Consider the following 20,701-nt stretch of genomic DNA (forward strand, 5'->3'; position numbering starts at 1 on the left):
TTTAATAATCGTTTGGCTTTGTAAACTTTAAAGCTAATTCCTCCTTGCTACTATACCATAAAGATGGTCATTCTTGTCATGTGCTAGTTTATGCGGATAATATAATCATCACAGTTCATAATTGCTTATTGATCAGCTTGTGTGTCTACTCTTCATAATCATTTTTTAATCTTAGTTCTCTTTAAGCTTTTTTCTTGGAGTAGAGATGTTTCTCCTTATAGTCTAATGGTGGTTTTGTTTCTCACGAAAGAAGTACATTTCTTATTTGTTACATATAAGACAAATATGAGAAGTACACCGAGTCAAGGACGTTTAAGGAAGCTGTATTTAGCAAAGCAAGGAGGCAGCCTTTCGTGAGGAAATTCTTTTTGTATATTTCAGTGTATATTGCAAAGACCTAGGTATAGGTTTATATAACAATTGATAAAAGAATAGCCAAATTGAGCTGAATAATACAGAGGAAAAAGACAATGTACAGTCCACAAATAGAAATCATAGATGTAACTGCTGCAGTGAGCACTGTTGGACTGTTTGTATGTGGGCTGCAGGTCGTGGATCACTGGGCTGAGAATTTGGGCTTTGGTTCTCCTTTACATCCCCCCTCAAACGAGTGGGTAATTCTGTTACCCCGAGTTTGGATCGAAGAAAGGAGAATTGAGAGTGGGAAAGCGGCTTCGTCAGGCAGTCTGCTACTTGGTCTGCTGAGGGTATGTACCAAACATCAAGTGCACCTTCAAGTACCTTGTCCCGAACAAAATGTACGTCGATCTCAATATGTTTAGTCTTGGCATGGAAAACCGAGTTGGTGGCGAGAGCACCAGCACTGATATTATCACACCATAGTGTTGGTTTGGAGACGATAGAAAGGCCAATTTCAAGTAGAAGTTGTATGAGCCACACTATTTCAGCAAAAGCGTATGCAAGTGCCCGATATTTTGATTCGGTGTTGGACCTTGCCATGGCGGTTTACTTCTTAGAGGACCAAGAGACAGCGGTGTTTCCCAAGTATACACAGAAGCCAGCTATTGAACGTCAATCATCAACATTGGATGCCCAATCTGCATCAGAGAAGGCTATAATAGAAAGATTTTCTGTTGGTGAAATCAGTAGGCCATGGTGTTTGGTACCGCTTAGGTACCGAAAAACTCTTTTTACTCCTTACCAATGGACATCGGTTGGTTGCTTCAGGAATTGACTGAGATGGTTGACAATGTAAGCGATATCCGGTCTAGTAAAGGTGAGATATTAGAGTGCTCCAATGGTGTTGCGGTAACAAAGGGGTTAGGTAACGGGGTGCCGTCAGATATAGAAAAGTGTTTACCTATAGCAGATGGAGTTGGGGCCGGTTTAAGATGTTGGAGTTCCAACCGTGAGAACAGATCATCGATGTATTTGCTTTGAGTTAAGAGAAGACCAAAGCTGACACGAGAGGCTTGAATCCCAAGAAAGTAGCTGACTGGACCAAGATCTTTGAGAGAAAAAGTTTTGTCCAGTCGGGCAATAACATTGTTGATAAGTTAGGGGCTGTTACCTGTAATGATTACATCGTCTACATAAATCAGCATAAGAATGATGGTTGAACCTTTCTTGTAGATCAGTAAGGAAGTGTCAGCATGGTTGCTGTGGAAACCATATGAGTGTATAGTATCCTTGAGTGTCGTATTCTAAGCTCGAGGAGCTTGCTTCAGCCCATAGATGGCTTTGCGCAGCTTACATACATGATTGGGCAGAAGTTGATTAGCATACCCTGGTGGTTGGGTCATATAAACGTCTTCTTCTAAATGGCCATTGAGAAAAGCGTTGTTGAAGTCTAGTTGCCGAATGTGCCAGTTATAGAAGACAACTAGTGTGAGGATAACTCTGATGGTAGTGGCTTTGACCACGGGTCTAAAAGTTTCAAAGAAATCAACGCCAGGGCTTTAATGGAATCCCTTGGCAACCAGTCAAGCTTTGTGCCTTTGAATAGATCCATCTGAGTTCCTTTTGAGTCTGAATACCCATCGATAGGCAACAATAGTTTTGTGAGGAGGGGCTGTCACTAGGTCCCATGTGTGGTTTCTGTCTAGAGCTTGAATCTCTAAGTCCATGGCATTTTTCCAAGCTGGAGTGGCCAGTGCATCACTTAATTTGGTTGGTTCAGTGAGGGTGCAGTCACGAGCTATAGTTTTTGTCATCCATACTTTCAGCTTGAAGATTCCAGGCTTGGCACGGGTGATCATTGGGTGGCCTGGAGGTGCTGGTGGTATATGGGAACTTTGGCCTTCAGAAAAGGGAGTATTTGAGTGAGTGGAGAACGATAATGGTGAGGGGCTGGACAGTGGTAGCAGGTTGGACGGTGAAGCTAGTGGAGATGGGTTTACTGATTTGGATGAGTGTGAGGTGGATGGAGGGGAAGGAGGTATGCTTGGCAGAGGTGAGGATGAAATATACTGATTTGGAGTTGGACAGGGGCTGTGAGATGAGGCTGGGGTATTGGTTGGACTGTTTTCGGTATTGAGTTGTGGAGATGGACAGTGTGGTGGTTGATCATGCCAAGGTGGTGGTGGATAAATTAGTGGCGGTTGGGCAGTGGGTTAGGACTGCACTAATACTGCTGCAAAACCTGAAATAAAAGGAAAAAATGTTTCATCAAACTCAACATGCCTTGATATAATAGTTTTCCCCGATTGTGTTAGACATTTGTGACCTTTATGAACTGGACTAGGCCCAAGATACACACATCTTTCTGACTTATACTGAAACTTTTGATTGTTATATGGTCTGAGATAGGGATAACAAGCACATCCAAAGATTCTTAATTTAGAGAAGTTCAACTATTTGTGAAGAAGTTTTGCCATTGGAGATTTTCCTTTTAAACTCTGTGAGGGCAGTCCATTAATAATGAAGGTAGAGGTCATGAATGTATCCCACCAAAAATTTAGGGGCATTGAGGCTTGAGCTAATAGAGTTAGTCCCATTTCGACAATATGCCTATGTTTCCTTTCTTCCCGTCCATTCTGTGCAGAGGTATATGGACAAGATAGTCTTGAATTAACTGCAAGACTTTGCGTTGATCGTGCTCGCAAACATTCGTTCGAGAAGGATCGCCGCAACTTGGTCAGTGCAACATGGTGGGCACATCTGGGTGAAAAGCTAATTAAGAGCGATATGACAGAAAGCTGATGACAGTTGAATCCAAATTATAACGGTCATAAAGTACATTCAGCTTTATCGATAACAATTATCCGGCGTATCAGTCAGGAATTAAAGTTGTCCCATCTGTACAACCAGGAGAGAGAAACCATTTTTCACCATGGATGTTCTATAAATACCAAGGGCATTCTTCAGAGAAGGGGTTGACGAGAAAACCAGTTGCTTCTGTTCATAATTTTCCTTTCCATTTTAAGGCGGAGCAAGAGAAGAATGGTGGCACCGGAGATCGCTCAGGGCAACTCGAGAGAGAACCTTGGGGCGTAAGAGCAGAGAGTGGGCCGACTTTCGTGAAAGCGAGAATATCTTTAGAGCACGAGTAGAAACAGTGTAAACGCCTGACAGCAAGAAATTGCTACCAGACTCTTTATTATACTTGCATTGTCATTTGTACTTTATATTCATATTTATTCAATAGAAGTTCTATTTCTATATCTGTTCACTCTCTTAATACGCATGAGTAACTAAACTAGTTGAATGAGTTAAGAAGAACTAAGCTAACATGACCTAGGAAGTTCATTGCTTGCGATTGTCTTGTTTTATGCTGTACAAAATACCCTTTAGAGTTACTCGAGAGAGAGTTTAAAGAAAGAACCTAATGTCTCGAGAGAGCTAGGTTAGAATCTGGGCTCAAAAGAGCAAGATTAGGCTTGCATAAACAAGAGATGGGGACTTAGAGATAAATTCTGTTTGTCAACTTGCATCGCATGCATCCTAGGAATATGAATGATATTATGTAGTCGCATATTTGTGTGGATGTCATTTTGTCATTGCATAAATAGAAATAGAGGTTTATGTGTAAACCCTGTAGACTTATCGCATATATATCGCATGCGTTCTAGCCTTAGAAGCCGTGGTATTCTCACCGAGAGGTGGTTTACTGTTGTATGCATGTTGCATGATCGCAAGCATGAACGCATTCTAGGGAGTGTTAGCCGAAACCTTTCTCAACCCCTTCACTGCATATTCATCGCATTTCCCATTTATCAACTCTTTTCAAACTCCGCCGCATTTGTTATTTTTTTTAATCAACGCAATCGACAAACCAAACACTTTCTTTATTTTCTCGGTTACCACAAAGTTTTCATCAAAATTACCAATGATATCTATTTTCATACTATGTTTGACCCTGGACTTACCAGAAAACTCAGAGGAATTTACACTTGAATTCCGCTGGGGAAACTTGAGTGCACAATGCAATTCCATCAACGCATATCATCCATATTTCCACTTCGATAAAATAACGCATCAAGTTTTTTGGCGCCGTTGCCGGGGACTTGGCAACTAAATATTTGTTAAGTTTTATGTCTTTACAAGCAAACTTTTTATCTTGGGTGTATTGCAGCTTGTGCGACCAGATTGCAAACAATATTGAAGTGTAGACGATGCACTGAAAGTCAGTATTGACCCCAATGTAGAAGGGCAATCAGTCGCAAAAGAGCCGAAGGCAGTTTTAAGCTCATGGTGGCCAAAATGTGCCCAAAAATTACCGGAAATTCCAATGGTCAAGGCAACTTAACCCAAGCAGTTGAGAGCCATCTCCTGCACAGAAGACTCCTTGCGGTGACAACGCTCTTACTTTTCTAGGGACGTCTTTTACTCTATCTTTACATTGCTTTCTTAGTATAGGTTAATTTTATTTTATTTTCATTGTTATTTTGGATATATGGCTACTTCCTTGGTTTTGGGTACGTTTGCTCTTGTAGGTGCAGTAATAAGTCTCCTCGGGTTCGTAGTTCAACGGAAGAATTCCTTCCCTTCAACACAAGGCTTCAATCACGTGGATTCCAACACATGAGCGCATGCGTTGTTTCGCCTAAGGTCTTTTCCTGTTATCTTATATGCCTTATTCTTTTGAAATTCTCTTTTTCCCGATTGCGTTGTTTTGCGATGTTTCTATGATGGTACATATAATTCACCGCATTTTCTAACTAATCAACGCAAGACATTCTTTACTTTTATTCGCTTCTCCAAATTTTGAAAGTCTTAAGTTTTATTTTGCGTAAACCTTTGTTCAAACATTTATTATTGCATTCTTGTAATTTTGTTTTTAGCTTTGCGATGAGAACGCTGCCAACCTCTAAGTTTGGGGGTGGCAGCGGTCTCGGAGAACTGCGTTCATTATATTGCGATCATTTGAAAAAAAAAAGTTGAAGTGAGATTTTGGGAATAATAACTTCACTGTCAACGCAATGGGGAAACCCATGTTGATAAGAGTTAAGCTGTGAAAGTCACTTGCTCGAAGTTGGATGTCCGCATGACACACGTGGGGGCAAGCCAAAACGAAGGCAAGTCGCTAGGATCAGCGCATTAGTGCAACTCCTCTATCCAGCGCAAGCCAAAACAAACGAGACAAGAGTTGAGTTGAATATGGAATGCAACCGAAGTTGGATGCCCGCATGACACACGTGGGGGTAAGCCAAAACGAAGGGCGTAACCATGTTCAACGCCGCATTTGAATAAGTCATTGCAAAGTTTTTAAGTATTTTTGAATGAACACATTCTCAAAAGCTAAACACAAAATTGCGGTGAATGAATAAAAAAACTTTTGAGCAAAGGCTTGCCAGATTTAACTTAGAAAAGATCTTTTTGAAGAAGCAGCCAAAGTGAAGGAGAGCATTGCGGTGATGGTTAAAGGTGTGTGTAAATTATATTCTGAAAAGCTGGTCATCGCAAAGGAAAGCATGAAGGTGAGTTAGAATTTCTTGAGTATAACGCATGCTTGAGGACAAGCATGATTTTAAGTTTGGGGGTGTGATGATATGCAGAAATGCATGTCATCTTAGGCCTTTTACTTAGAATCATGAAGATTGTTTAGTAGAATATGCGGCAATTGTGCTAGGAATTCATGAGAAAAAAAGTTTGCGTCGATCAGCATGTCGAATCTCAGCTAATCCATTACTTTACGTTAATTATGCGTTCAATGTTCTATTTTTGTAGCCAATGCAGGAAATGAACGCAAAGGCAGAAACCGGACCATCGCATAGACGACCGCATACGGAGAAACACTCCATCGCAAGGCAAACACATCGATCAACACATGGATGTTGCGGTAATCAGCCGTATGCATCCATCGCATGAGAGTTGCACTCATCAAACGATTGCGGTCATCATGTAGAGTTGCGGTGTTAAGCAAATGCGACCATTGAATGATTGCGACTATGCGACAACGCATTCTAATGGGATCAACGCAAGGTTGGTGGAATGAACGCATCAACGCATCTACCTTGAGAAAATCCAAACCTGATGCTGACATTTCACCTATCGCGCCGTTGGTGGCAGAGGTTCAAAAAGGACTGACGCGTCGAAAGTCAAACTCAGAGTAGTCCAATTAATGCTGTCGGCGGTCCAAACTCTATAAATAGAAGCCGATGAGCAAAATTCTAAGTTATTCGGGGGAGGATCCTTGTGAACCGGGGACTTTCCCCGCGATCCAGACAAACTGCGTGAGAAGATGGCTGAGAGTTTTTCACCCCTTTCATCCATTCTGAGTGACGATCAGAGCCTTCGATCGAAGCTAGATCTCGAGAGAGTCAGATCCTCTAGCCATCCATGGCACCACCGGTAGCCTTGATGCACATCCGCTGGAAGCAAAGTTTTGCTTCCAGCCAGTCATTTCTTTTTTCTTTCTTTTCCTATATTGTATTGTATGACAATTTGAATTAAGAAATTAATATAATGTGTTTTCAATTCATTTCTCTATTCCTTCGACTCCATCTCCATCTTCTTGCTTAGCATCTTTACTTTCATTGCAACACTTAGTGGGATTGCTTAGGTATTGCATACTTAGTCATGTGGATTAAGGATATGAAGCATGTAACAACCTACCGAGAGGTGTGCATTGCGTGAGTGTGTGACTAACCTTATTTGCTTAGTGTGAAGCTGCGGCAACGCCTGTCTATAGGCTAACACATTGCTTGTCTATGAGTAAGGTCAACAACAACCAACTGCCCGAGAGGGTAAGTAGTTGGTCGCATTAAACAATGTATGTGTTGTTCACTAGGGATAGTAACAACCTTGCGTCAACCAAGTTCATGCGGTTACCTTGTCCTATGAGTGCATCATTCATCATTTAGGCATACTTGAGATAGTAGTCTAAAACCCAAATCTAAGACTCGAGAGAGCAGATTGGAACACATAGGCAAGAATGGGGATCTTAGAAATAAGCTCTGTTTGTCAACTTGCATCGCATGGATCCTAGGGGAATGATATTATATGGTCGCATATTTGTGTGGATGTCATTTTGTCATCGCATAAATAGGAATAGAGGTTTATGTGTAAACCCTGTAGATTTATCGCATATATATCGCATGTGTTCTAGCCTTAGAAGCCATGGTATTCGCACCGAGAGGTGGTTTACTATTGTATGCATGTTGCATGATCGCAAACATGAACGCATTCTAGGGAGTGTTAGCCGAAACCTTTCTCAACCCGTTCACCACATATTCATTGCATTTCCCATTTACCAACTCTTTTCAAACTCCCCCGCATTTGTTATTTATTTTTAATCAACGCAATCAACAACTTTTCTTTATTTTCTTGGTTACCGCAAAGTTTTCATCAACATTACCAACGCAATCTATTTTCACAAGTCCCTGTGTTCGACCCTGGACTTACCAGGAAACTCAGAGGAATTTACATTTGAATTCTGCTGAGGAAACTTGAGTGCACAACGCAATTCCATCAACGTATATCATCCATATTTCCATTTCAATAAAATAACGCATCAACCACTGATCCCTCTAATGAACATAAGTCATAGTCCTACTATGACTGAGTCTTCTCTTCCAAAGAGAAGCTGTGACCACTATGTTCAAGCCCCAGAATCAGCCCTTAAGGGAGCAATCTCTCTACTTATCCCTGCTTTGGGAAATGAGTAAATTCCATCTTGTAGATTGAGTTCCCAGTTCCCAGATTAGACAAGTCCCCAAAAAGGTAGGCATGTTGAGTTGGCAATCTGGCCACTCTCACCCATACTAATCAAAGAACCGCTCTCAAAGGTAGGAGTTCCTAAAACACTCAGGATTAAGGTCGTGTCACCTATGTTCGTTTAGGTGAGATGTAAGTCTCTAGTATCGACGATGTTATATACAGAGTCTAGTAATCTCGTGGTCTAGGTCATATACAAACTCTTTATATAGGACACCCCCGCTCCACGTCTCCACATGAATGGTCAGGATCTACCATCTGTAGTAGTTTACAATACTTGTAAACCTTTACAAAGCAGGCCGTATCCGTAGTATCACAAGGATCAGGTATCCCACCTTAATCCTTATACTACAGACCGATTTAGGTTATCACTTAAGACATGATCCACTTATATATCACATATACATGCTTAAGTTCACATAAGATAATCAAGGAGCTTTGTTTATTGGATTTGAGTAAATGTCAGAATTAAATAACAATTATTTTATTCATTGAACAATGTGTATCTTTACAAAACAACGAGACTCGGGAGAATTAGGACACCAATCCCAACAATTTTTACTATACCCCTACCTTCATCTCATTTTCTCCACCTTTAAAAGACAAGCTCAATGTTTATGTTCATCTACTCAAATTGGCTTAAGAGGCAAGTGTTAAGATAGTTCATTAGTTACTCTAAGTCAAATAGCTTAGAAGCACAAATACATATATGAGGCATGGATACGACATGACACGGATACGGCGACACACCATATTAAAAATTCTAGGACACAACACGGCTAGGACACATTTATTAAATATACTTTTTTCGAAATATATATCATTTTTATACCAAAGAAAATTTATAGTAAATGGGTTGATACATTTATATGCTTAAAAAACTTAGCTTGATGTATTTCACACTTAAACGTTGTTACAATTATCATACATGTGTTTTTTTAGTTTACTCAACAAGTGTTCTATACATGTCTAACACATTTGTTACATTAACAAGTGTTTGATACGTGTCGGACACATGTCGATACGGACATGCTAGCCAAACCAAAAGTCATACTTCTTAGGTCAATAGAGTTTATCACTACAATAAAAGCCCCTTTTAATAACATCTTATAAAATATGTTATTAAAAATAGAAGGAAAAGACGGGATGGAAAAAAATTAGGGTGCGCGTACACATTTCCCATTTTCAACGTTATGCATTTTCCCTTTTCCACATACAGTTCAGTTGTTCCCCATTTTCCTCCTTCCACCGTTCTCCTTCTCCCCATGTTTTCGCTTCCGTTGTTCTTCCCCATTTTCTCTCTTTTGCCTCTCTCTCGTGCGTTTTCTCCGCTCGTGCACCATCTACGTCATTCGCTCAAATTTGCAGTTTGCAACTCCACCATGCGCCCAAGTCCGTCGTCTCCTTGAGGTACTCACAAAACTTCTTCTTCGATGTTACTCAAAATTTTCATTTCTGTTTCACAAATTATTTCTCTAAACCAACTATGGTTATCATATTATCGCTTCATTGCGCTTGTTGTTGTGGATTTTAAAGCTAACACCCTTCTATATGTCAGACCCACTATTCTAATGTTCTTTTTTCACCATTTCATCAATTAAAAGTAGCTTTTGTGAGACTGTTTTGAGGCGAGTCTGAGAAGTTTTCATTATTTTACATTTGTATATTTGACTGCTTTATTTGTTTAGTTGTGAGACTAATGGGTTTTTGAAGTTGTGTGATTCTGGTTATTCTGCCCTTTCTTTTTTTGCGATTCCTTGGGCCAATCAAACGTTGTGAATCGTAATGCAGGGGTTTGAGCATAGAAGATTCGAGTAGAACAGTAAGAGGAGTTGAAGTTTGTTGTCCGGTTACTGTAGTATTTCTTTTCTTTTTATGGATCTTGTAATTTGGGCACCTGGGGTATTGCTAGTTTTGAAATTTTTGTAATGAAATTTGAATTTTAAGTCGTTTGTATGGGTTTTCGAATCACTTAAACATGAAAGAGGAAGATTCCATGGGGAAGCTGAGTTTATGCATACATTGTCAAAGGTACTTGCCCAATAAGAATTTATTGGTAGGGAGTTTTTGGTTATGGGGTTTGATTATATCACACTTTCTTCAAATGAATCTCAAATTATAGAATATTTCAACAATTGGGTCTCTGTTATTTTTATGGGTTGTCTTACATTTCTTCAATTATTGAGCTTTCTTGTTTTGTAAGTTGAGCAAGTGAGTAAGGATTTGGTATTGAGGCCTATTTATGCCTCCTCTTGGGGAACTTCAGATCCAAGACATGATGTATTTGAGATCCAAAGTTTATTATAAAACTAGATTTGTAAGCACTATTTTAGTTTAGTTTTTTTAGACTGTTTGTAGATATGTAGTGCCACAAATCCATATAAACTTTGTCTAGTTACTACCAAAATTATTTACCATTATGCATCTTCATGTTTTGTAACCTCAAAGATTTGTACTTTTCAATTGTATCTTCAAATTTGTTGTTTTTTGCTTCATGTTTTCTGAACCCTTAGCTTTTTAGTTTGAATAATTACCATGCAAGAGTTTAGTTGCTCAAAGTATTGAAAATTATGATAGATAGGATTTATCCAGTAATTACTTGCTTTGATATGAGAAATAGTTTTTTCTTCTGTTGATGCAGAAAGGCTAAAGTGGTGTACTCTTAAGGGTATGGAGCAAGATTTTTGTAAAAAAGAGTGTTAATAATTGAGATGTGCACTTTACTATGAGGCTTGGAATCATCTAAATTCATTTAAAGATGTTGAAAGTAAAAAACATTTTGTTTCAGTTATATAAAAATCACACAACTTTCATGATAGTAAGGAGAGTAATCTTATTAGTTGCTGTATGCAACGCCTTGGAAGAATATAAGTATGTGAGTCCCACCAGAAAGTTAATGGACTCTATAAACTTTTACTTTGATGCTTTACCTTTATGCATAAAGTTCAAAACATTTTATATTTGATAGTTAACCCCTACCCCACCTTGTTAGATACATGGATTTTGTATAGTGTTTGAGCTATAAGTGTAGTTTGTTAGCTTTGACATTTGAATAGTTGTTGAGTTATAATTGATCTCCATTTATTGTCTTCTTTGTTCTCTCTCCCCCCCTTAGGGATGGGGGGAAGGGTCATCATATACTAGATGTTAAGCAAATAATTATTCTAAAATGGCTAGCATTCAGAGTTTGAGGATATCGATATATAATATACTATGATTTGAGCTAAAGATTGATGAAAGAAGACTAAGAGCCTCATCTTTTAACATCAACTATTCCCTTTCACTGCAATTTAGAGTTCGAATAATTGAATTACTCTGTTTATCATTCTCAGAAATGTACTTTCTTTGTTCTTCAGGGAATGTCAACTATGAAGTTGGAATTAAATGGCTCATTGGTCGTGAGAATGATCTAGATATAGATCGAATGCCCATGGTATAATTCTATATTTATATAGCTTTCTCCATCATATTTCATTCATTAATTAGATCCCTCGATAGACTGCATCTATTCTTTATGGTCAAAATATTATTGCAGTTTATGTATCAATGCCAAACTCTTGTAAACTAGCTCTAAAAGACTATAAATCAAGATTTCTGCTATTAAAAGTGATGGATAGAGTTGATTTGAGTTTTACGCTGATAAATATAACTAGGAAATGTTATGCAGGTAGCAGTATAGACAATGACATTATATCCCCTTAACCATTGCATGTCACAGAGGAAATGAGAAGAAAAACTAAGGAACTAAGGTATGGTGTCAGAACTTGTTTATTGTGAAAGACTTTAATATTTTACATTTTTTTCAAAATAAAAAATAAAATTAATCACTATGTCAATTTAATTCCACTCTAGAGCCATGTAAAAAGTTTCCATTCTCATATGTTATACTTTAGATTTTCAGATGAGTTATATTTATTGGGTAAACCTTTTTGAGTGATGCACAGGGTTAACAAGTCTCATTTAGACCTTTTTGGCCTCTTTGTAAGTTGTGTAAATTAGTTTATAACTCTTGGCGATTCTCTTTTGACTGATTTTGTTTTACATTGGCTAGCAACCTTCAGTGAAGCTTTTGATTCATCTGTTGCAATGGCATTTTAATTCATTAGTGTTGACAAATTCATTTTGCAAAATTCAAGTTCAACTCACTTTATTTGATGTTTGTTTCCATTCTTGTGCAGTAATGGAACTTGGCATTCTACATGGAATATTGAGTTAAAAAGTGATTTTCAAAGCCTTGAAAAAAGAGGGCAAATGCAGCTACTTTCAATTACTTAATCCAAGTGCACAATAGATTTATGCCTCTCTTGCTCTATCTCATTTCTAGAATGGATTTTTTTTTTTGGCATAGTATTTGAATTATAAAATATGGAGGAGTTATTTGCAATTTTATTAATTTCTTGGTTAATCTCGCCTTTTTTAGTAGGTCTTTTTGTGGATGTTCCTTATTATTTATGCTTTCTTAATTAGAAAAGTTGGATTGGCTAAACCTAGATGATAGATAAGTTCTACAAAAGCTCTTTGAATACATTTGATTTCTGTTTTACTAACAATACTCATTTTGGAAATGTCCACCGTTCATAGCATTTGGCAAAGAAATCACAATCGTCTATCGGTGGAACTTCTGAATGGATTGCCTTTTGAGTCCACTTCTCTTCTAGGTAAGTCCATTTGATTTTGTATCAAAGTAGACACTGATCTATAATGGGTATAAAGTTAACTTTCCATAGCGTTTATTTTCCTATATAGGTGAAAATATTTTGAAAACTTAACATTTGTTTTGTGCCATTTGTATTTATATAATCAAGTGTTTGTTACTTATTTAAAAGTTGGCTTATATTTGGCAAAAGTTAACATTTGTTTGTGCCATTTGTATTTATATAATCAAGGGTCATTTGGTTACGTTAAAATTTGGCAAAAGGGTTTGAATTTAATTTTACAATTATATTCGAAACAATGTCACTCTTATAAACTGACTATATTGTTAATATACGAATTGATTAATATTGACTATCACGATAAGATTAAGAATGATACATGTTTTTATGGCATTTTTAATTATTGTAAACATGCTATTAAATGTCAATCATAATATTTTCATTATTATTAAAAAAAAGCTATTAAATGTAAATCATAACATTTCTCTAATGCTATAAAATGTTTTTATAACATTAAAATTGTACAATTGAAAATGGATTTTTTATGACATTTTTTTGTAACATTGAAAAAACGTTATGAAAAGCAAGAGATTTTCAATAACATTGGTTACGACAAAATGCTTAAAAATGCTATAGAAAGTCTTTTATAGCAATTTCTTCCTACTATTAAAAACTCTATAAAATAGTTATGACAGCATTTTTTTCATGTTATTAAAAACGCTATTAAAGGAAAAATATAGCATTTTTTGCTAACGCTATGAAATATTTCCATAGCATGATAATTTTGTCATAAAAAGTGAACTTTTTATAGCACATATTATAGTAGATAAAAAACGCTATAAAAAGTGTTGGACTTTCCATAACATCAACTATGACAACGTCTCCAAAAACATATCAAAAGTCGACAATAGCATTTTTGGCTTGTTATCATATGTGATATTTGTTGTAATATGTACTGTAATATGTACTCTTCTGTAACTACTCATTAGTTATTTTCTGTTGCAGAGATGTATTAATCAATTATTTCTCATTTTCAATTGAGTTGAAACAGAATACATTTGCAGTATACAGCAATTCAAAGTTGAATAATAAAAAATACACATGCTTGTTTCTACTCTCTTCTTTCCATCTCTCTGTGTTCTTCTCTTACTCATTTAATTTTATAACAAACACATTAGATGGAAAAAAAACTTCTCTTTATTGATATTATTTTTCTTTATTGACATCCTTTACTCCCTATCAGTGGAAAAAATGGGTTTTCTTTTCTTTATTCTTTCTCTAAGAGGACCTCCCTAGTGCTGGTTGAGGGAGGAAAAAGGAAAGTGTGTTGATTTCTTGTTTGCTTTAGTTGCTGAGCCTCAGCTGTTGTGATTTGGAATGCTTGTTCTAAGAGTTGAAGTGGTAAGGCTCTGAATAAGGATGTGTAGCCAACCACGGGGCTCTTCATTGGCTGATTTGAGGTCTTGAAAGTAATCCATTCAAAGCCTTGTTGGCCAGCTCTAGCAAAAGAAGGGTAAAATTGAGGAATCACAAACATGTTTCCTCTTGAAACTCTCTCCTTAAACACTTGGTTTCCATAGTCATCAGCTATTTCAATTTCTGCCTCTCCATCAATCACATATGCCAATCTGTGGTCTGTCATTGACCAGTGAAGGTTGTATTCAGCATTCTGTAATGACACAATAGTAGTGGATCTAACATGTTAATTCAATAGTACCAAGTTCAATATTTGTTAACCTAGAGATCTTGCACGGGAAACAAGAGAAGACTTTATAATTTTTTATTACAATTTATGATGTTAAGGACGACGATCCTCTAAATAGCTCTACACTGTTATGATATTTTCCACCTTTTGGGCATAAACCCTAATGATTTTGCTTTTGGTTTTACTCCAAAAAAGCCTCATACCAATGGAGATAGTTGTCCACAAGTATGTATCCAATGTTCATTCTCTTTTCTAATCAATATGGGACTTTGGTCATATTCCCAACACGAGTTATTTAGTCTTTCATTGTTAATTGATTTTGAGATAAAATTTCATGTTTCTCTAATATGGTATCAAAATCCATAAAGCTTAAACAAATACTCACTAAAAAAAAAATACTTAAGATCCGAATCAAGAATAGTGAACCTAAAAAGACAACATTTTAAAGAGCATGATAGTTAGTGATCCCATAATAGAAAGATTAGAACACATCACAATCTTTTATGAAATACGTGGACTCCTCTCCTTATGGTCAATCTTAAATACATGTGAGAAACAACCATATATGTGATGACCACAATTGAATAACTTTTTATTGTTTGAGAAAATGTTAGATTTTCTTTTTTCTTTTTCTTTTTTTAAAAAAAGAAGTGAACTTTGCCATTTGTTTCAAATACAACCTTACTATGAACATCAAAAACATTTTAAAATAGAAATTCTTTAAAGTTGATGTAGTGGCAATGTAGAATGAGTGACAATTCAAATTTTGGTTTTAGGTCCTGGTCAATTTTATGTCCCACTTTTTTTCCAAATTCTAAATGAATTCTATTCTATAAAAATAGTTTTAAATTGAGTATGCTTTACCGCGAAAAGATGACCTTTCTCAGCACTCATTCCCATGAATCTTAGAATAGGAAGCTTGAGTTGGTTCAAAATGTTAACTCTTCCAGCCTCTCTAGAGTATACATCAGCTTCTTTTTGTGTGTTCATGTTGTGTTGAACTCTAGCAGTGCAGATGGTTTCTTCCAACCCATTTGAATCCTCTTCCCTTCTCGAGAATGGCGACTCGCTCAATTCTTCCTCCTCTTCCTCTGGCGTCATAAACGACATTTCTTCGTCGCACTTCACAATCAATCCATCGCCCCTTTCTTCTTGCATTTTCTTTACCAAGTCTAATGGAATGTTGTAAGCCTCCGCAAGAAACTCCGGGTTGAACCCACTGAAGATGTTCACAAGATCATCTGCTTTTGCTCTCCTTCTTGCTTCTCTTGGAACTCCACTAGCCAAGTAGGAGGACTACATAAACAAACATATAGCACGTGATCTCTTATTCTGATATCATAAAGTTAAGATCTTTAAGGGAGAATCTTGAAATACCCTAACACGAAGGTCGAGTTGGTTGTCGTCGTTGTTGAGATCCATGAAGGCAACGACTACGAGGTCTTGGCCACCGTCGTTGTGGCACCATTGGACAGTCCCAGCCGGGATGACGATCATGTCACCTCGACACACCTTGCGCACCTTTTGGTGTTTATCTTCCTCTTTGTCTCCCCGGATTCGCCTTGAAGACCTTGAAAATGGCCCTGATTGTGCCTCGTACGTCTCTGTGCACCCTGGGAAGTCCAGGCCCAAGAACCCTTCACCTGTTCCATTCGTAAGCAATTGCTTTGCTTATAATATGGATGATTAGAAATTAATTTAATTAAGCTAGTTCATGATAGATACATATTGAATTTATATATTCCGGGTGTTTTATTTTAATTTTATTTAAGTACATTGGTTAAGAAATCGATAATAAAAAAATAATAGAAAACGTAGAGAGTAGAAAAATTGACATAGAGATTTTTGCTGTTTATAAGTTGAAGGAGAGAATAATTTATTATTAAAGAGAAAATATCAATGTTAGAAAGTTTATATAGCATACTTCTCTGAACATAGAGTCAAAATCATAAATAACATAAATACTACTACTCTAATTCGTTAATTGGGCAGCAAGAATCCGTATTTGATCATTCGAAGTATCAGATAACATATTTAAAACATTCTAACACACATATATATTGTACTTATTAATTTGTTCAAGGTATTATATAAAAGGATCATTTTCCTTCACATGCAACCAAGTTTTTTCTCTCTAAACTAAATTAACAAGTTTGTTCTCTTAAAAATGGTGAGATTTAGAATGAAGTATTATGCGGCCTTATGAACATTTCCAATATGGATAGATGAATTTTTTTTTTATTAGGAGTAACCTATTCAGCATCTAAGTATTTTTTTTTATAAATATATTGTAAACAATCAAAACTTAAAATAATTACACCCATTTTTTTAAGCCTATTTCAAATAGATAGATAAGTGATGTGACAAATTGTGATAAGATAATTGTGTGAGTAAAAAATAATGAGCGCAATTTAAAAAGATGAACCGAAGTATTTTATGTTTAACGGTATCATACCTTATCACATTAAGTTTATAATGTGAATACCCAATCAAAAAATAAATATATGATAAAATTTATTGCAATCAATCAAATTAAAGCTTAAAAAATGAGGTGTTGTGAGGATGAATACTATTAAGATTGATACCTTGCTCAATGTACACAAGCATTGGGGCGCTGTGGTACTTAGGCAAAGAGAGAGAGTTGGGCCTTATGATGTTTCTAAAGGCAGCAACTCCAGCACACTGAAACTCTTCATTAGCTTCATTCCAAACTTGAGTGATGCCTCCCTCCGACTCAATCCAACGCGACGGTAGCCTCGCCTGAATCCTCTCCAGCCTGCATTGCTGAGCTTCTTCCCTGAACCGGTGCCTCTCCGGCGCCTGAACACCGCTCACTAGAGACTTAAATGCAAGCAAACACAGCAAAATCCCCACTACAACTTTGGTAGCCATGGTTAGAAACAACATTTCTTATCAAAATTGGATTGAAAAAGGACTTAATATATAGGGTGAAACAAAGAAAAATTTGAGCAAATTTCTGGTAATGGAATCTGAGATGTAGCAGCATGGAATTTGGGTTAGTATATATACCTACCATTTGTCTTTGTTTTTCTATAACTTTTGTGTGCACCCACCAGTTGTCTGTGTCCCTTCTTTTCATGCTTTACTAAAGTTGAATGCTAATTGGAAATATATATATTTTTTTCTTATTAATAATCTAATTTGATGTGGGTTTTGATGTCAGACTTCTAAGCTAATGTTAGAAATTTTGGGGGTTTATTTTAAATTTAATCCATCATTAATGTACAACCAAACTGCAAAAATCGCAAAAATGAGCTTAACTCGGTAATTGGCATGGCCTTCATTCTTAGAAATTAGAGATTCAATTCCTATTCTTAAAATTATTGTACTGAAAAGAAAAAAAGCAAAAGCCAAACCGAACCGAAAAGTCAATTTCTGCAAATAATTAGGTGGTTCGATTCAATTTTAAGGTACATACATGAAAAATAAAAAATTAATCAATTGAGAAATTTGTTTCCCTTATCACTGCAAAAAAAGAGAGTTTTAGTAACAAATTTTTAGCAATACGTGCAATTTTTTTCACTAAAGGTCAATTTATAGCAACGTTTTACAAAAATGTCACAAAAAGTTCATTATTAGCAACATAGCTTAAATTTGCGTCACTAAAAGAATTAGCAATACACACACCAACGCCACTAAACATTAAAACCTTTTAGCAACATATTAAGATGTCACTAAATATATCTATTATTATTAAAAAAATAGTAAAAATTTGTGGCTCTTTCTTCCCTTCTTTCCCCCCCAATTTTTCGACACTCATTCTCTTCCCTTCTCCCCTCTATTCTTTCCCTTCATCTTAACTCACATATCATCGTTGGGATGAACGGAGGTTTCTGCTCACCATCAACAATGGACGTTGTTGTTCACCACTAAACCTATTGTGAACCCACAAGACAAACGACTTGCTGCGTGAAAACGGAACTCCTTGCTGCGAACAGAACACCTACTGCCAATATACCGTCGGCGAACAAAAACCTACTACAAACGGATCATCGGAGAATAGCCTCCCTACTGTGAACAAACTACCGATGAACGAACATGTTGTCGAACCCACTCATTTCGGAACTCACGCATCACGGTCGATGAACGGGTTGAAACTCATGTCAATGTTTAGCATGAATTTTCTATATTTTGCATGGTTTTTGTTATTGATATTTAGAATATAGTGTTTTTGACTCCCCCCTCACCCGAATTGTATTTAGGATAATTACTTTGTTTGGTTCCTTTTAGGATGACATTTGGAGGTCATCCATCAATTCTTTATCCTCACGTGCTTACATATGTCACTTCTTTATTTATTAGCTTTGATATCTCGATGGTCTCCCGTACAAGATGATTAAGCTCAATTTGGAGATGGGAATGGATATAATTAGTGTTGGTATTTTATACTTTTGTTTCACAATGACATTGCAATGCTTCAAAGACCTTCAGTTGGAATTTTTATAATGAAAACTTGTGATAGCTAGTGTTCTTTTTGTGATAGCTAGTGTTAATACTAAATTTGTTTATATTATCGAAGTTGGTTGATATAACTTGTAGCCAAGTTAGTATTATTTCATTTTGTTTCAATGATAGTTTGTGATATTGGGAATATGTATCTTCAATTATAACTTTTTAAATATAAATTGATTAGTTGATTCTTGATTTGCTCAAAAGATTATTATATTTTAGATTTTATAATAGATTTACATATTAATTTGTGTATTATTTTTTAATTAATAAAATACTTTTACCGACGTTTTCTATAACGTCAGTAAATTGTATTTAAAAAAAAAATCAAAAAATTTATAGTGGCACAAATTAATAATTTTACCGACACTTAAATAGTTGCAAAAGATAATTGCAATGACCATTGATCCACATTTAGCAACAGTCTTATATGTTACTAAAACATAACTTTTAGTGACCAAATCTCAGTGTCACTGTATAAGACAAATAGTGACAAATAATGTATTGCTAAAAGTTAATATTTAATGACGTCTATGCGTCAATAAAATGTTACTTTTAGCAGCGCTCTAAACAAGCCACTAAAATCTATAGCTATGCGGCAATAGCGATATTTATAGTGATACGCTTCTACGTGTTGCTAATACCTTTAGTGGCATTTTTGGGCTTTCAGCAACGCTTTTTGCATGCCACTAAAACTAACTTTTCTTGTAGTATGATTGAGGTTTAGTGTAGTTTAGTTTTTTTTCCTTTTTAATTTTTGCTTCAATTTAGCCTTCAAACCCATCCAAACCAAACCAAAACTTGATAGAATTGGTGTCTTCATCCCCCGATATGCCACATGCATTAAACAAACAAGAAAAAGAAATATACCACATAGAAAGAAAGAAAAATATATATAAAAAAAAGTCTAAATTTATATGGTACGAATTTCTTAGATATTAATAGGAATTAAAATTAATGATTCCGAGCAATAAAACCAAAAACTTGATACGTGCAATGGTATGTATCAAATTATACTAAACTAAAGTAGTTCGAGATCGAATATTGTCAATTAGAGATTGGGTGAGTAATTCGTTAGCTATCATAAAGATTATTATGATTTATCTAGGAGAAACACAATCCACGAAAGAAAAGTAAATGAACCAGATGAATTCAAGTCAGAGGACTTTCTAGGATAATGATTTCATTTATAGGACTTGCAAGTTTAATGTTCATTCAATGGACGTACAAACAATATATTAAATTGCTTAAACTTTATGCCATTCACTCAAATTTATAGGCTTACAAGTTTAATGTTCATGCATCCTCTCTCAACACTAATAAGCATGCATGCACCACTCAACAAACAATGAGGAAAAGACTCAAAAGAAAAACAAAGAATTAGAGGAAAAAAAAACTCAAAAGAAAAATAAACTAATGTATACCCTAATTTAGGCAAATCTCATCAGTATTAAAAGATTTTTTTTTTTTTTAAAAATACTAATTCCAGACAACAACATAAAAAACTTGATACATGCAAGTGCAGATGTCAAACTATAGAATATTAAAATCAAAGGTCGAATATCATCCTCTGGGAATTAGGTTCATAATTCTCTTAGTAGTCTAAAGAAAATTCTAATTTTATTTAGAGCACCGACTTATAATGAATTAAATTAATATAAATCTAGTAGAGCAAAGAAAACGATCGGTTAGAAGAATTTCAATCAAAGAGACATTCTAGGGCATTGATTTTACCAATGGACCTAACAAACTC

At 35.9% G+C, this 20,701-nt stretch overlaps 1 protein-coding gene and 1 long non-coding RNA gene across 3 annotated transcripts; one reads left to right on the forward strand and one right to left on the reverse strand.

The window, feature by feature from the left end:
- The first annotated feature begins 9,258 nt into the window (after positions 1-9,258).
- LOC120078810 (uncharacterized) lies at positions 9,259-13,887 on the forward strand. Of its 2 annotated transcripts, XR_005482098.2 has the most exons (4): positions 9,259-9,528; positions 11,475-11,551; positions 11,786-11,867; positions 12,297-13,887. It is a non-coding gene; the product is annotated as an uncharacterized LOC120078810 (long non-coding RNA). The 2 variants fall into 2 exon arrangements; XR_005482096.2 differs by having other exon boundaries at positions 11,786-13,887.
- Positions 13,888-14,040: 153 nt separating this feature from the next.
- On the reverse strand, positions 14,041-17,370 carry LOC120078809 (11S globulin seed storage protein 2-like). Its single transcript, XM_039033135.2, has 4 exons — positions 17,064-17,370; positions 15,856-16,121; positions 15,343-15,774; positions 14,041-14,442 (listed from the first exon to the last, which is right to left on the reverse strand). Exons 1-4 carry the CDS (start codon positions 17,368-17,370, stop codon positions 14,041-14,043), a joined length of 1,407 nt encoding a protein of 468 aa, XP_038889063.1.
- Between the last annotated feature and the right edge of the window lie 3,331 nt (positions 17,371-20,701).

Source organism: Benincasa hispida, chromosome 5 (assembly GCF_027475165.1).
Source record: "Benincasa hispida cultivar pf3 chromosome 5, pf3_genome.v1.1, whole genome shotgun sequence".
Classification (NCBI taxonomy): Eukaryota; Viridiplantae; Streptophyta; class Magnoliopsida; order Cucurbitales; family Cucurbitaceae; genus Benincasa; species Benincasa hispida.